Source organism: Poecile atricapillus, chromosome Z, assembly GCF_030490865.1.
Source record: "Poecile atricapillus isolate bPoeAtr1 chromosome Z, bPoeAtr1.hap1, whole genome shotgun sequence".
Lineage (NCBI taxonomy): Eukaryota > Metazoa > Chordata > Aves > Passeriformes > Paridae > Poecile > Poecile atricapillus.
In genome coordinates, this window is record NC_081289.1 from 64,193 (window position 1) to 77,313 (window position 13,121).

The following is a 13,121-nucleotide window of genomic DNA, read 5'->3' on the forward strand; positions in this document are numbered from 1 at the left end:
CAGGACAACCATGGCGCCGAGGCAGCTGCTCCGTCGCGATTGCCTGGTCCTCACGTCTATCTTTCAGCCACCGCAGCTGATTGGTTCTTCTTCGCCGGGGGGCGGGCCTCGGCCGGAGGCGGAAGTGGCGGCGGCGCGTTCCGGTGCTGAGGTGGCGCGGTGGGAGCGGTTCGGCGGGGGTTCCTCGGCGGGTCAGAGTCGCCCCTCGGTATTGACCCCCCGCGCCGTGCTGCAGGTCAGTGCCTCCCCTGTCGTCGGTACTGTCAGCCCGCCCTGTGCGGACCGCGGACTCTGCCGCCCGGCTCTCGGTGGCGATCGCCGGCCGGGCTCCTTCCGTGGCCATGCGGGGCCGGATCGGGTTCGCAGCTCCCTGGGGCCCGGGCCGTAAGTGGCAGTGGGCCGGGGTGGGCCCACTTCTCGCTCCAGGCTCTGCGGCCCGACCTAGGTCCCCCCCGGGTACCGGGAGCGCAGCCGGGCCGGGGGAGTTCCGCGCTCTGCGGGGCTGCCGGGGCCGTGCGGTCCGGGAAACCTGCGGGGCTGCCGGGGCCGTGCGGTCCGGGAAACCTGCGGGGCTGCCGGGGCCGTGCGGTCCGGGAAACCTGCGGGGCTGCCGGGGCCGTGCGGTCCGGGAAACCTGCGGGGCTGCCGGGGCCGTGCGGTCCGGGAAACCTGCGGGGCTGCCGGGGCCGTGCGGTCCGGGAAACCTGCGGGGCTGCCGGGGCCCGGCGGCGCTGCCCGCCATCCCCGGGGCAGCAGGAGCCGCCGCTCCCGGAACCCAGCACGGTGCTCCCGCGCTCCCCGTCCCTCCTGGTTTCTCTTGGAACCCCTCTGCGCAGCGTTAGAAGTTTGGCCCAGGGCTTGTGTACAGCAGCAGTGCTTTTAATGCATGTTTGATTTTTAACGAAGGGAAATGCAAGGAATTAACTTAATTTATGTATACTAAACTTATAGTAGAATAAATTAGGGGAAAAACATTGTCAAGTCTTTCTTTGCTATGGCTGATACCTAGGGATAGAAATGCCCTGCTTGCTGCGGACTGTGCAGACTAGCAATGGACTTAGACTGTTTGGGTCAGGGATGTGTATTTCAGAGGAAAGTGGCCTCCTCTTTCAGATCGCTGCTGGTAATTCCAGTGTTCAAAGTAAAGTCTCCCCAGCGAAAGTTGATTAGTTACAGGAATGCTGAGCAAAGGTACGGGATGTAGAGGATCCTGGCTTACATCCTAAGCACTGCAAGGGTCCTTGCGTTCTGCTCTTCGTTACAGAGTGGGAATCCATATGCCAGTGTGAGCCTGGGAGAGCACCAGTCTTGTCTCTGAGAGCACTGTTTGCTTTATTGGGGTGAGGCAGTGGAACACAGCTGTCCTTTTGTGTTTGTGGGGAAACTGGTTGGCGTTGTATAACACCAGGATATTATTCCTGTCTCAAGTCCTTAAGGCTAATGCACAGGACAGCCACCGCCCTCTGTGCAGGCTGTTAGCTTTGGGGCAGAATTTATAGCCATGTTATGCTTGTTCCTGGATTTGTTCTCAGGGAGGGTTCAAAGAAAGCAGAGCCAGGCTCTTTACAGTGGTGTCTGGTGAAACGATGAGAGGTTGTGAGCAGGAACTGTGAGACACAGCCGATTACCTTGATCATCAGGCAATACCTCCTCACTCTGTGGCTTACTGAGCACTGGCACAGGTTGTCCAGAGAGGTTGTGAAGCCTCTGTCCTTGGAGATATTCAGATATGCCTGCACAACTTCTGTTTGAGCAGGGAGCTTAGACCAGATGGCCTCCTAACTTTAGCCAGTCTGTGGTTCTTTGGTAAGATTCTCCTTGAGCCTTTTATTTGTTGTTCTTCGCCAAATTTTGTCCAACTGTTTTCCACCTCTTGTTCTGGAGAGCCCAGAACTGGACTCATTATTCCAGATGTGGCCTCACCAGTGCCCAATGGAGAGCAAGGATCACCTTCCTCCTGACAACACTGCTAATGCAGCCCAGGATTGCTGCTGCTGGCCTTTGCCATAAGGGTGCATTGATGACTTAGGTCAGTTGTCCACTGCAATCCCCAGCCTCTCTCTGCAGTGCTGTGTTCCAGGGATGTGTTCTGAAGGATGCTATCCAGGGCAGAGGCCCACCTGGGCCTGTGTTTTCCCTGCTTCCTCTACAAAGAGAGCAAACCTGTTGCTGTTTATGGGATTGCAGAATCGTTTTTTGTTCCCCATTCACATCCCTTGCCATATTTGGCTGACCTGAGAATATATATTAAAAATTAATTCAAAAACATGAATCTCTAAGACTTGAGTTCAGGTTACTAAAGTCCACATCCGTGCAAATAGCTGCAGACAGTTTCTCTATTTGCATTTTTAAGGAGGCTGACTGTGAGCCAAACCCAACAAGGCTTATTAGCTTGAGTGCAGTGTCAGATTAATGTGGCCAATCTGGACAAAGGCCAAGGAAGATTTTCTCAATCCAGGTATGTATGCGTGAAATTGTAATGCCTGTAGCAATGCAGATGTGTGCTGAAGCCCATGCAGATGCCTGGATTCTGCTTCTTTTTTGTACTTCTAATACCGTTTTTAATAATTAATCTGTTGGTTCTCTCAGTCCCAGCCACATATTTTGCGTTTGTGACTTTGAGAAGCTGTAGTCTAATGCTCAGTTGGAAGATCAGATCCATCCTCTTCAAGTATTGGAGACAGTTAGAAAGAGGCATTCTTGTGCTTGGATGCCTGTTTTCTAAAATGCACCAATGCAAGACAGCAGGTTTGGTTCCTCATTGGGGCATTATGGGAGTGATGGTTTACAAAACTATAAATACTTTATTATTCTTATAATGGATTCCAGACATTCCAGGTCTCTAAATGAGCATCTCATATTACCACCTTGGTAGGCAGTTGATGTTATCTGAAGAAATCTCCCTAGCAGGAACTGTAAAGCTGTATTATTCTGGAATTCCATGCCTCAGTCTCGCCCAGGGCCAGCTGAGAAGTGAGCAAAGCACTCAGAGTGAAACACTTGTTTCACTGACTTTTGTGTTGTTGCAGAACATGAACAATCCTGGCATTCTGACTGTGCTTCTGGAGGAGTTGCATACCCTTGAGCTCTTTGCAGGAGCCTGTCTGAGGCTTGGCCTCTTGCTGTATGCCTTTTTGGTACACTACCTGCTGCTTGGGTATTTGATTCCATTGGCTGAATCAAATTGGCCATGCAGTGTGAGAAACCAAGGCATGTCTGCAAATCCATGTTCCCAAACAGAGCAGACTTGTCACTTCTCATGCTTATTGCAAATGACTGTCTAGCAGTCCTGGAGTGTATTATGTAGGATGAAGGATGGGCTTATTTCTTTATTGTTGGATAATTTATTTCCTCCTCCTTTTTTTGTTCTTTTTCACTTCTCTCTCCATCAAAAGTCTTATTTCATGCAATCCGTCAGTACTCAAGAGATTAAAAGGAATGGCAAGAAAGACCTGTGTGCGACTGCTCTAGCTTGGAAACCTTACAACTGAATCGTCAGACCCATGAGCTCCTTGGAGCACAAAGCAGGTCAGTATTCACATGTTCTTTTCTGTTATTGATGCTTTAATGTGCATTGTCATGTTTTCTACTTCTGCAAAATCAGGTGACTGCTACAGAAAAGTAATGCATTGCTCCTGTCCGCTGTCAATATTTTCACACATTTAAGTGGCAATCTACAACCAAAGATTTGCTTAATAAGACAAAAGAGGTCAGGTGTGGACCTGATTTCTCTGAGCCTGAGAGAATTACAGCCTGTCAGTGGCTGATCTGTTCCCAAGGGAAAAGTCTCTTGAGAGCTCTCTCGCTCAAGATCTATCTCTGTAAACAATTTCACTTTCTCAAAACAGTTCTGTACAATTGTAGATAGTGTGTTTTTCTCTTTTCCCGCCAATGGGACAAGAGGTGTTGTTCCCTTTACTGATCATGTTAAACCTGTAGCGTAAGACCCTACAAAAGCTGAAAAGTTTGGGGAATAAAGGCCTTTTCCTAGCAACTCGTTCTGGTGTGTGCTGTGAATAAATCCACGCTCCTACATCGTGTCCAACAGTGACAGTCAGGAATGAGTGGATCTGTGTAGCCAGCTTCAGGAGCCTGCTTCTAGTGAGGCAGAGACATCATATTAAAAGATTGCATTGGATGGAGATAATTTTAATGATGTAAACTTGATCTTACAACTAACGTGAGTTTGCCTAGTTTCAGCTTGCAATACTGCAGCTTCCTTTTTGCACTTGTAGGCATGGATAGTTGTGTGGCCTTTCTGTTCAGAGATGTCAAATGTCACATGTTCTTTTTATAGAACACTAGAATGATGATTCTGTGATTCTTAAGGGGCTTTGGGAGTTCAGTTGGTCAAATTCTTCGCTCTTAGCATGTCTAAATGAAAAATCAGATCAGTTTACTATGAGCCTAATACAGTACTTTACCATCTTTACCATCATTCTTTGTGCATTTTTTTCTCTGATTGAAATTGCTTATGCTTCAACTTGTGTCCTCTGCCTCTTGTGCATTTGATGTGGACCTTGTAAGAGGTGTGTGACTCCAGCTACATTATGTGTGGTTGTAGGGAGGACAGCAGTTGCATCCCACTCCTCACCTGCTGTTCTCAGGGCTGAGCAAGCCCAGCATTCTTACACTCTCCATATGCCTTGTAAACGCAAACCCCAGTCATCCTGGGGGCTCTCTGCTATACTTGATTCACTATTTTGAAAGTGGGCACTCTACTTCAAATGTAGCCTTGTAGGTGTGAATTGAGAGGGATAACTGCTTTCCTCAACCTGCTACCTGCAGTCCTACCAATACAGCTCAGTGTACACCTGACTTTTGCTGTGAGCGCACTGGTGACTTGTGCCAAGCTTGGCCACCAGCACTTGGAGCTTGTCTTCTGCCACACAGTTGTACAGCCAGTTGCTCCTCAGCCTGTACCACTCATGCTTTTCCCATTCTAGGCATAGGCTTCTACCTTTCCTGAACTTCATGGTGTTTCTATCCGTCTGTTTCTCCAGCCTGCTTTTATCCTCCTGGTTGGCATCTCTGTACTTTGGCTTATCAAAGGCTCATTTGAATTTGGTGAATTTAGTGAGGTAGAGTGCATCCCATCGTCTCAGTTAATAATGGAGAATTTAATTTTCTGCTCTCCCCAAAATTACAAGTTATATGTTGCTAGCTGGTACTGCTCCATGTTTTTAGGTTCTTCATTTCCACTTACTGGATTAGTTTGGCTCCTGCATTTCAAGGAAAGGAAAGAAGGTATGCTGAGCAGCAGCCAGGGAATATAGGTCCTCTCCAGACTACTGCTCTATGTTGAGGTCCTGTCCTGGATGTGACATACAGAGGTGTCATGATCTCTTCAATGTGACACGCTTGTATCTGTTTAGCAATCATCAAGGCTCAGTCCATTATTTCCACTACTTATTAACAGAAATATGATTTTATGTTACAGGCTATGTTTGGCCTGTAGAGAAATTACTTCATTTACCAATCACCCTTCTTTTCAGTAAACTGAACAGATCATGGTTCTGTTATGTCATTGTTAGTGACGTTACAAGAATGAACTATGAGGATGACTTAGCATCTGCTATAAAAATGTATTTTTCAATCATACATGTAGAGCAGTGAAGGAATCTTCGTGTGTCTTGACACCAGTATGTCCTCTGCCTTAATGTTCAGAGGGTCTGGCTGCTCTTGTTAACGTGACCATTTCTTTTTTCCTGAGGTTTTACTTTGGCTTTTCTCTCTTGGCAAAGGAGACAAATTCCCTACAAGCCTGGTCACCAGCTCCTGTAACATTAGAGATCAGCATAAGGGAGCTTACTCTTCATAGCAGTTTTGACTCTGGAACTTTATTCTGACTCTTGGTTTTGTTTTAGGCTCAAGATGCTGAGCCGTTTGTCAGATTTAGCAACTGCTGTTTTACAAGAGCGGTCTGGGGAGGATGGAGATGCAGTTACTGAACCATCTATTGCTGTAAGTACAGTGTTATCTAAAGACTTTCAGATCTTATTGACAATTAGTTTGGGGAGCATGTTTTATTAGACTGCAGTGACATCTGTCTCCTGCTTCATCCTTGCTGAGCACTAGACTGAGTTGTCATTCTACTCTGCTTTTCTTCAACTCCTCACCTCTTAAGTCAGCATTTCTTTTGCATAGACCATAATCTCCTCAGTTTTCACATCTGAAGGTGATCCTAGGAAAAAAAACTAGAATTAGGGTGAAGAAAGACTTTTAAGAGTACTAGTGATTGTGTGTAGCAGAAGGGGAAGCTCTGCATGGTTAGGTGACAGTGGGAGGCTTCACCTCTCTGCTGCCCTTCAGTATTGAGACAGTGGATAGTGTGTGACAGTGCCTCTCATTTCAGAATTGTTCATGTGGTGTTCAGCGAGTTACTCTTTGTGTGTTGGCTTACAAGTTCTCTGAGCTTTCCTCATGGTTCATCTAACTGTATATTTCTACAGGCTCCATGAAGTGCCTGCAGGCAGCAGAGTGCAACATTGAGGACTGGAGCTGAAGATGTCATGTGGATGCTCTGCTGCAGTCTGTTTATATTTTTTTTCCTTCAGAACACTCATTTTGTTGTTTCAGGTAGAAGCTGTGCAGTCAGAAGCAGAAAGCATGGAGGAGGCACCTGAAGAGCTGTTGGAGCGCCTAGCTCAAACAGAAAAGCTAGTTGTTCAGCTGAAGGATTTGATTCGAGAAAAGGATGCCCTGCTCCAGGAAAAAGAAACTGTACTCAAGGTACCATTTCTTTCCCTGGGGATCAAGAATAAAATGCTGCTTCAGTTTGCAGTGCAAACCAGTCTCTGGTTTTTTTTGAACGTGAGATACCTGCATGATGAATGGCATCAGTTCCAGAGAATTATTGGAATTTGAAGAATGGACCCTAGCCCAAGAGATGTAGGCTGTCTTCTGTTAGTTTGATTGGGTTAATTTAGCCTAGAGTAGATAATCCAAGTTGCACAGCATTTTGTCTCAGAGCTCTTTGAGGCCCATGCAGATTCCCTGTGGCTCTAATAAGTACTAATACCTGGTGTGAAGTTGTTCTTTCCCCGCTTCAGAGTGTTTGACACCAAGTGTCCTCGGCTTGGACAGGAGCACTCTGTGCTGGGTTAGGAACTGGCTGGATGGCCGGGCCCAGAGAGTGGTGATGAACAGTGCTGCATCCAGCTGGCAGCCACTCACCAGTGGTGTCCCTCAGCGGTCTGTACTGGGGCCAGTCCTGTTCAATATTTTTATTGATGTCATGGGTGAGGGTATTGAGTCCTTCATTAGTAAATTTGCTGATGACACTAAGCTGGGAGTGTGTGCTGGTCTGTTGAAAGGTAGGAGGGCTCTGCAGAGAGACCTGGAACGTTTAGATGAATGGGCAAAGCCCAGTGGGATGAAATTTAGTCAGTCCAAGTGCCGAGTCCCGCATTTTGGTCACAATAACCCCTTGCAACACTGCAGGCTGGGGACGGTGTGGCTGGACAGTGCCCAGCCAGAAAGGGACCTGGGGGTGCTGGTCGACAGCAGCTGAACATGAGCCAGCAGTGTGCCCTGGTGGCCAAGAAGGCCAATGGCATCCTGGCCTGTATCAAGAACAGTGCGGCCAGCAGGAGCAGGGAGGTCATTCTCCCCCTGTACTCAGCACTGGTGAGGCCACATCTGGAGTTGTGTGTCCAGTTCTGGGCCCCTCAGTTCAGGAAGGATGTTGAGACTCTTGAGCGTGTCCAGAGGAGAGCAACGAGGCTGGTGAGGGGCTTAGAACACAAGCCTTATGAAGAATGGCTGAGGGAGCTGGGGTTGTTCAGCCTGGAGAAAAGGAGACTCAGAGATGACCTTATCACTCTCAGTGGGGGTCTGTCTCATTCACCAGACAGCAACTGATAGAACGAGAGGACGCACTCTCAAGTTGCACCAAGGGAAATGTAGGTTGGATGTTAGGAAAAGGTTCTTCACGGAAAGAGTGATAAAATACTGGAATGATCTGCCTGGGGAGGTGGTGGAGTCACCATCCCTGAATGTGTTTGAAAAAAAAAAGACTGGATATGGCACTCAGTGCCATATTTTAGTTGAGGTATTAGGGCATCAGTTGGACTCGATCCTGAAGGTCTCTTCCAACCTAGTGATTCTGTGAGTAGCCTGTGCTGCACTCATCCACTAGTCCAGTGGTTTTATGACACATTCCCAACATGTTGCCTACCCTGAGGTATGGTGGGAGTGCAGTTACTTGCGATAGTTCTGAGGTACTGCATATAGCAGAGGAAGTCAAACTGAGTTTGTATTCACTGCTGGGTGAAGTCCCTGAGTGCTCTGTCCCTTGAAAGGAAGTGCTGGGGTAGAAGCTACAATTTTAGCATGTGTAGTGTTTCAGAACAAATTTGGTTTGCAGATGTGTTTTAAATAGTGCGGTTACTGGGGAGGCAGGGGTAAACAGACCATGGAAGACTGGCAAGCTGTGTAGCTTTTTCAGAGTGGTGCTTCTTGGGTAACAGCACTGGAATCTGAGGTGCAGTCAGTTTGTGTCCTTCTCTTACAGAAGGAGCGAGAGGCTGCGGATGCGAAGCTGATGAAACTTAAACTTCAAGCCAAAGCCAAGCTGGCTTCTCTGAACAAACGCATCGAGGAGCTGACAGAAAAAGGATCACCACAGCCTGTACAGGCCTTAGCAGAAGAGCTGGAGTATCCCAAGGTTGGGCAAACAGGGCTGTTTAAAAGATGTAGCTTGTACTGATAACCTGATACTGCCTGATGTTTCAGGTCACAGTGACCTAGCAGGGCCTATTTGTCTTATTGGCAGAATATTCATACTTCTGGCAAGCATGTCTATGCCTGTGCTGTAGCAAGCCTGTCTGTCCAGCCTCCTTGTACTGCAGATGCCCTTGGAGTGCTCAACTTGATCTCCTCAAGGGCATGGGCTAGTTTCCTTTTGCAAAACTTCAGTAATCCATTGTAGCCAAACTCTTTCCTGCAGAAACTGTGTGTCTACCTGAGCTATGAGTTTCAAAATGTTACCTGTCATGTCAGTACAGTAAAGGTTGGCTGGAGTACAAGAACAAAGAGCTAAGGTCATTGAAACTGGAAGGCAGTAACTTAAATATAAAAAAATAAATACCTATTTTTTCCAGTCATGTAGCTTCCTGAGCCATCATAACGTTTTAGGGTTGAGAAACCATAATTGTGTAATGCTAGGTAAAAACTGAGGGAAAGTGTCCTCCACGAAGACATTAAAGAAGCTGTTAGCTACTAACTGGAGGCTCAGATTGGAGCTGGTAATTTTTAAAAACTTGACTATGTGATCAGCAGAACAATGTTTTCTTTAAAAAGTTGGCATTATTATGGAAAAGAAATGGAATGGAAGTCCAGAATGGTTTCCAGACATCAGATGATGTTCATTAAACCAGAGAACATAAAGGTTATTTCAGACATTGAAAAAAATATTAAAATATTATAGGAAACAATAAAAGGTGCTTGTGAGAGCTGTCAGATGAGAGGTGACTAATAATGATGTGAAGATCAGTTCTATGACTTGTGTTAACTATTTTTGATTGAGCATCATAAAATCATAGAAATGTGCTTCTGTAATTCCCAATGCCAACCTGAGAATCTTCCTCAGTGCAAAGCACCATCTGGTTTCATACATGAAGAATTGGATGATCTCAAGGACTGACATAAAAGAAGAATAAAGCAAAATTTAACCAGTGCACGATCAAGCATTTCTGGTGTCATGACACTGCATACTGCAAGGTCATGACAGCATTCCCTGTCTGCAGAGGCAATGGAGACCATGGAGGCTGTTTGTGTTACTTGACATTGCTGTCCTGGTGCTGAGGCTCTTTTTTAGCTTATCTATATGCAGCATGTGTGTGTAACATCTGTGTGCTGTTGCATGACTTTGTGTAGACTTGCTGTTGAGGACTGGTGAGTGTCCTTGCTTCAAAATTCAAATTTATCAATTGAAGAAGGCAAAATGAGAGAAAGCTGGTCATCAGTTGATTGGTGCAGTATGGATTTTAAAAAGAGGCCTTATCTTTTTTACATACCATTTTAGCTGTTCTACTGAGAGGGGCAAGGCCTTGTGAGGAGTGTTGTCATGTTCTGCTCACTTGGAATCAGGAAAGATAAACTCTGAGAGCAGCCAGAGACTTTCTGTTCTCCCATCATGTTAGCAGCTGCTAACTTGGGAGTCACTCAAACAGCTTGGTTATTTAATCAACCAAAGTCATTTCTTTCTACAGTTGTATGAGGAAGGTGAGCGTCAAGAAAGTGGGCAAGCTGTTAAAGGATAATGCAGGTGAATGGATGAAAGTAAATTAGCCATTAAGAAAAATGGCCGCCTAATTAGAGGAATGCGGGCTTGAGACAGTCTCTGGTGGACATGGTATGGACCACAGCTGTATTTGGTTTGGGTTAGAACACAGTTTGAGTGAAATTATGGTAGGGCAGTTACCTGCAATATTATGTATTTGACCCAAAAAACACTAACTTTTTCTTGCAAGGTTAGACCTACTGAGAAGATACAGAGTCCTTTATTTACACTTATTTCCCCAAGTAGATGCTGTCTTGAGTAATGGGGGTATTTCCTAGACAGTTACCCAGCCATTTGAAGGTGAAAATTCTAGGCTAGAGTTGCGTGTTGTGCTGAAGTATTGAATATTAGCAAAGGGCTGGGTTTTTTTCTTCTCTATGATGTGGGCCCTGTGGGAAGGCTATATTTTAAATATCTAATTAGTACTATTATTTCCTGGGCTTTTAGCAGAGTGCCTTATTTTGAGAGTAGTGGAAGTACCAGCTTAGCTCTTTCTATCAAAGTTATTTGTGTACAGAGCAATTGAGGCCTCTCTCAAACTTTTGAAGTGGGTGAAGATAAATTATGTTCAGATATAAGAGCTTATTCATTTTGGAAAAACATAATATTTAAAAGCTTGAGCTCTTTGTGGCTGTGCTGCTGTCCTTAATTGTGGCACTCCGTGTAATGGTCAGTGTAAGAGGCTTTTCCAAATCAGACTGTAAATATCAATCCTGAAAGCTAATTACAAGTAAGCAAACTAATCCACCCGTCTTCCCCTCTAGCAACTCCTCTGCCCCAGTCTTATAAGTTATGTATATCCCTGGCTTCTTAGAGCTTCCTGCATTTCTGTTCTTTATTTTTCTGTCCTGTTCTATTTCTAAATTTAAGTGCAGTTGAAGCTTCCTTGTCTGTCTGTTCTGCCTCCTGCCAATGACCTTCTCTGTAGGTGAAACATCTTTTGAGGAACAGTAGCCTCTTATTCTTATTACACTGATTTATACGTACTTTTAAAAGCCTTCCTAGTATTTTCAGAATGAGTTTATAGATATAAATACTCTGTAGAATTCCTGTGTTATCGATGGTATTTGACCCAATACCTGCCACAAATGAAATGGAAGAGATGTGTTTTATATATGTTCAGTACAAAATAGCCAGCACTGAGTGCTTGCAGTGTCTGGAAGTGCTGAGATGAGAATGTAGAGCAGGTTTTGTCTGCTGAGGGGTGGGTGGTGAGGGACCTGTCCTTGCCCAGGAGCGAAGCACAGCTGTGAGTTCAGGGGCCTGCCCTCACCCAGCTGGGGAGACAGAGACAGGAGTGCAGATACAGCGTGCTGGGTTGTCTGACTGGACACAGCCTAAGCATGTTTTATGTGAAATATTGTTTATGTTTCTTGGTCATTAACAGAGGATGTAAGTGCTTCAGAGTGGAGTAGAACTGATCATTATTTGCCTGTTCCCTTTGTTTGTATCTAATAAGTTCATTGCTATTAATCCTGTAGTCTAAAGAGATTTCCATGGGTGTTTTCTGTCATCTGGAATGTCTACCTGTTTGTCACATAGAGAATATCCTTCCATAGCTAATTTAAAAATGTTTTTATTTCTGTTATTAGGAGAAGTTTGTGATGTTAAAAAACCTCATAGTAGTCATATAATAAGTAATGTATTTAAAATGTATAATATATAATATAATACTTATAAAATGTATTTAAAAATCTAATTTGCCTTAGTTTATATAGTGAACAGTCATGACTGTTAGCCCTTCCAAGTGCTTTGGCGCTTCCCAATTAAAGGCAGATTGTGTATATCTACACAGAAATAGGGAAAATAATTACTTAACATAGGATAACTTCATTTAAAGTAACAAAAGAAATGTAAAGTTAAGAAATGAAGCAATGTAGTAAAAATAAGCATCTAATTAGGAGTCAACAGTGAAGTAGCATTTTAGTGTATTTTTTAAAATTAATTAATTATTTTTTTAAACCAGTAATACAGATAAATTTACTTTCTTTTATTTCTCTTCTTCCCATTTTTTCCTCTTGCAGTGTCAGAAAAACGAAAATAGAAGTGAAGGGCACAGAGAGGAAGTGGAAGTATTGAAAGAGCAGCTCAGGGAGCGAGAGGAGACTGTTCAGGACCTGAAGAAACAGCTGGCTGTAGCCAAAGTGAATCTGAAAGATGCTGAAATCAAGTATGCAACACAGGTACAGAATTTTTTTTTCTCTGTTCATCAGTCTGTGTTTCCCACCTCACAGCTTAGACTAAGTATGATAGAATAGAACAATGCTTACACAGCTGGTCTTCAATTCCCTTACCTCAATTTTTTCAGTTTTGTTCCTCTTCAAATCACCTAGGTCCATAAATTTCACTGCCTTTGGCTCTTCCTCTAAACATTACGTTAGTCTTTCACAGTCCCCAGATTATCTTCTCCTGACCCCCATTCTTGCCCCCAGGCCAGAACCACCCTTGGTGCAAAAGGTGCCCTGCAGGTAAGGGATGGGATTCACCCTTGGACAATGGGACCAATGGCTCTCTGAGGAGGGGGGAATCAGTCCCTGGAAGGGCCTGGGTAGGGTGTCCCTTCCTCTGAGTAAGAATTTGGGTTCTTCCCTGTCTGCCCCTGCTGTTCTGTGATGGGCTTTGCTGGGGCAGAGTGTTCTCTCAGCTGCCAGGCCTGCCATTGCCCCTCTGTGTTCTGCTGTGGGTGTGCAGGACAGCTGCTTATCACACAATGTAACAGCTTTAATTTTACATTGTAGTCATTTGTGGAAGGTTTTTTTAATACTCTAAATTGCAGATTTAGCTTTTGAACTGTGAGTTGGGCTGCAATCCTATACATTAAAAGCCCAGAAGTTTT

The 13,121-nt window shown here is 45.1% G+C and overlaps 1 protein-coding gene across 3 annotated transcripts in view; it reads left to right on the forward strand.

Annotated features, from left to right (window-relative positions):
* The first annotated feature begins 118 nt into the window (after window positions 1-118).
* LOC131593019 (golgin subfamily B member 1-like) overlaps window positions 119-13,121 on the forward strand; it is a 41,294-nt gene continuing 28,291 nt past the window's right edge. Inside the window, exons 1-6 of one of the 3 annotated variants that reach the window (XM_058865163.1) lie at window positions 119-235; window positions 3,396-3,528; window positions 5,868-5,964; window positions 6,580-6,732; window positions 8,516-8,668; window positions 12,310-12,468. In XM_058865163.1, the coding sequence (XP_058721146.1) occupies window positions 5,875-5,964; window positions 6,580-6,732; window positions 8,516-8,668; window positions 12,310-12,468 (555 nt within the window). In that variant the 5' untranslated portion in view covers window positions 119-235; window positions 3,396-3,528; window positions 5,868-5,874. The remainder of the gene's footprint in view (window positions 236-3,395; window positions 3,529-5,867; window positions 5,965-6,579; window positions 6,733-8,515; window positions 8,669-12,309; window positions 12,469-13,121) is intronic. The other 2 variants (XM_058865165.1, XM_058865164.1) reach the window with 2 other exon arrangements.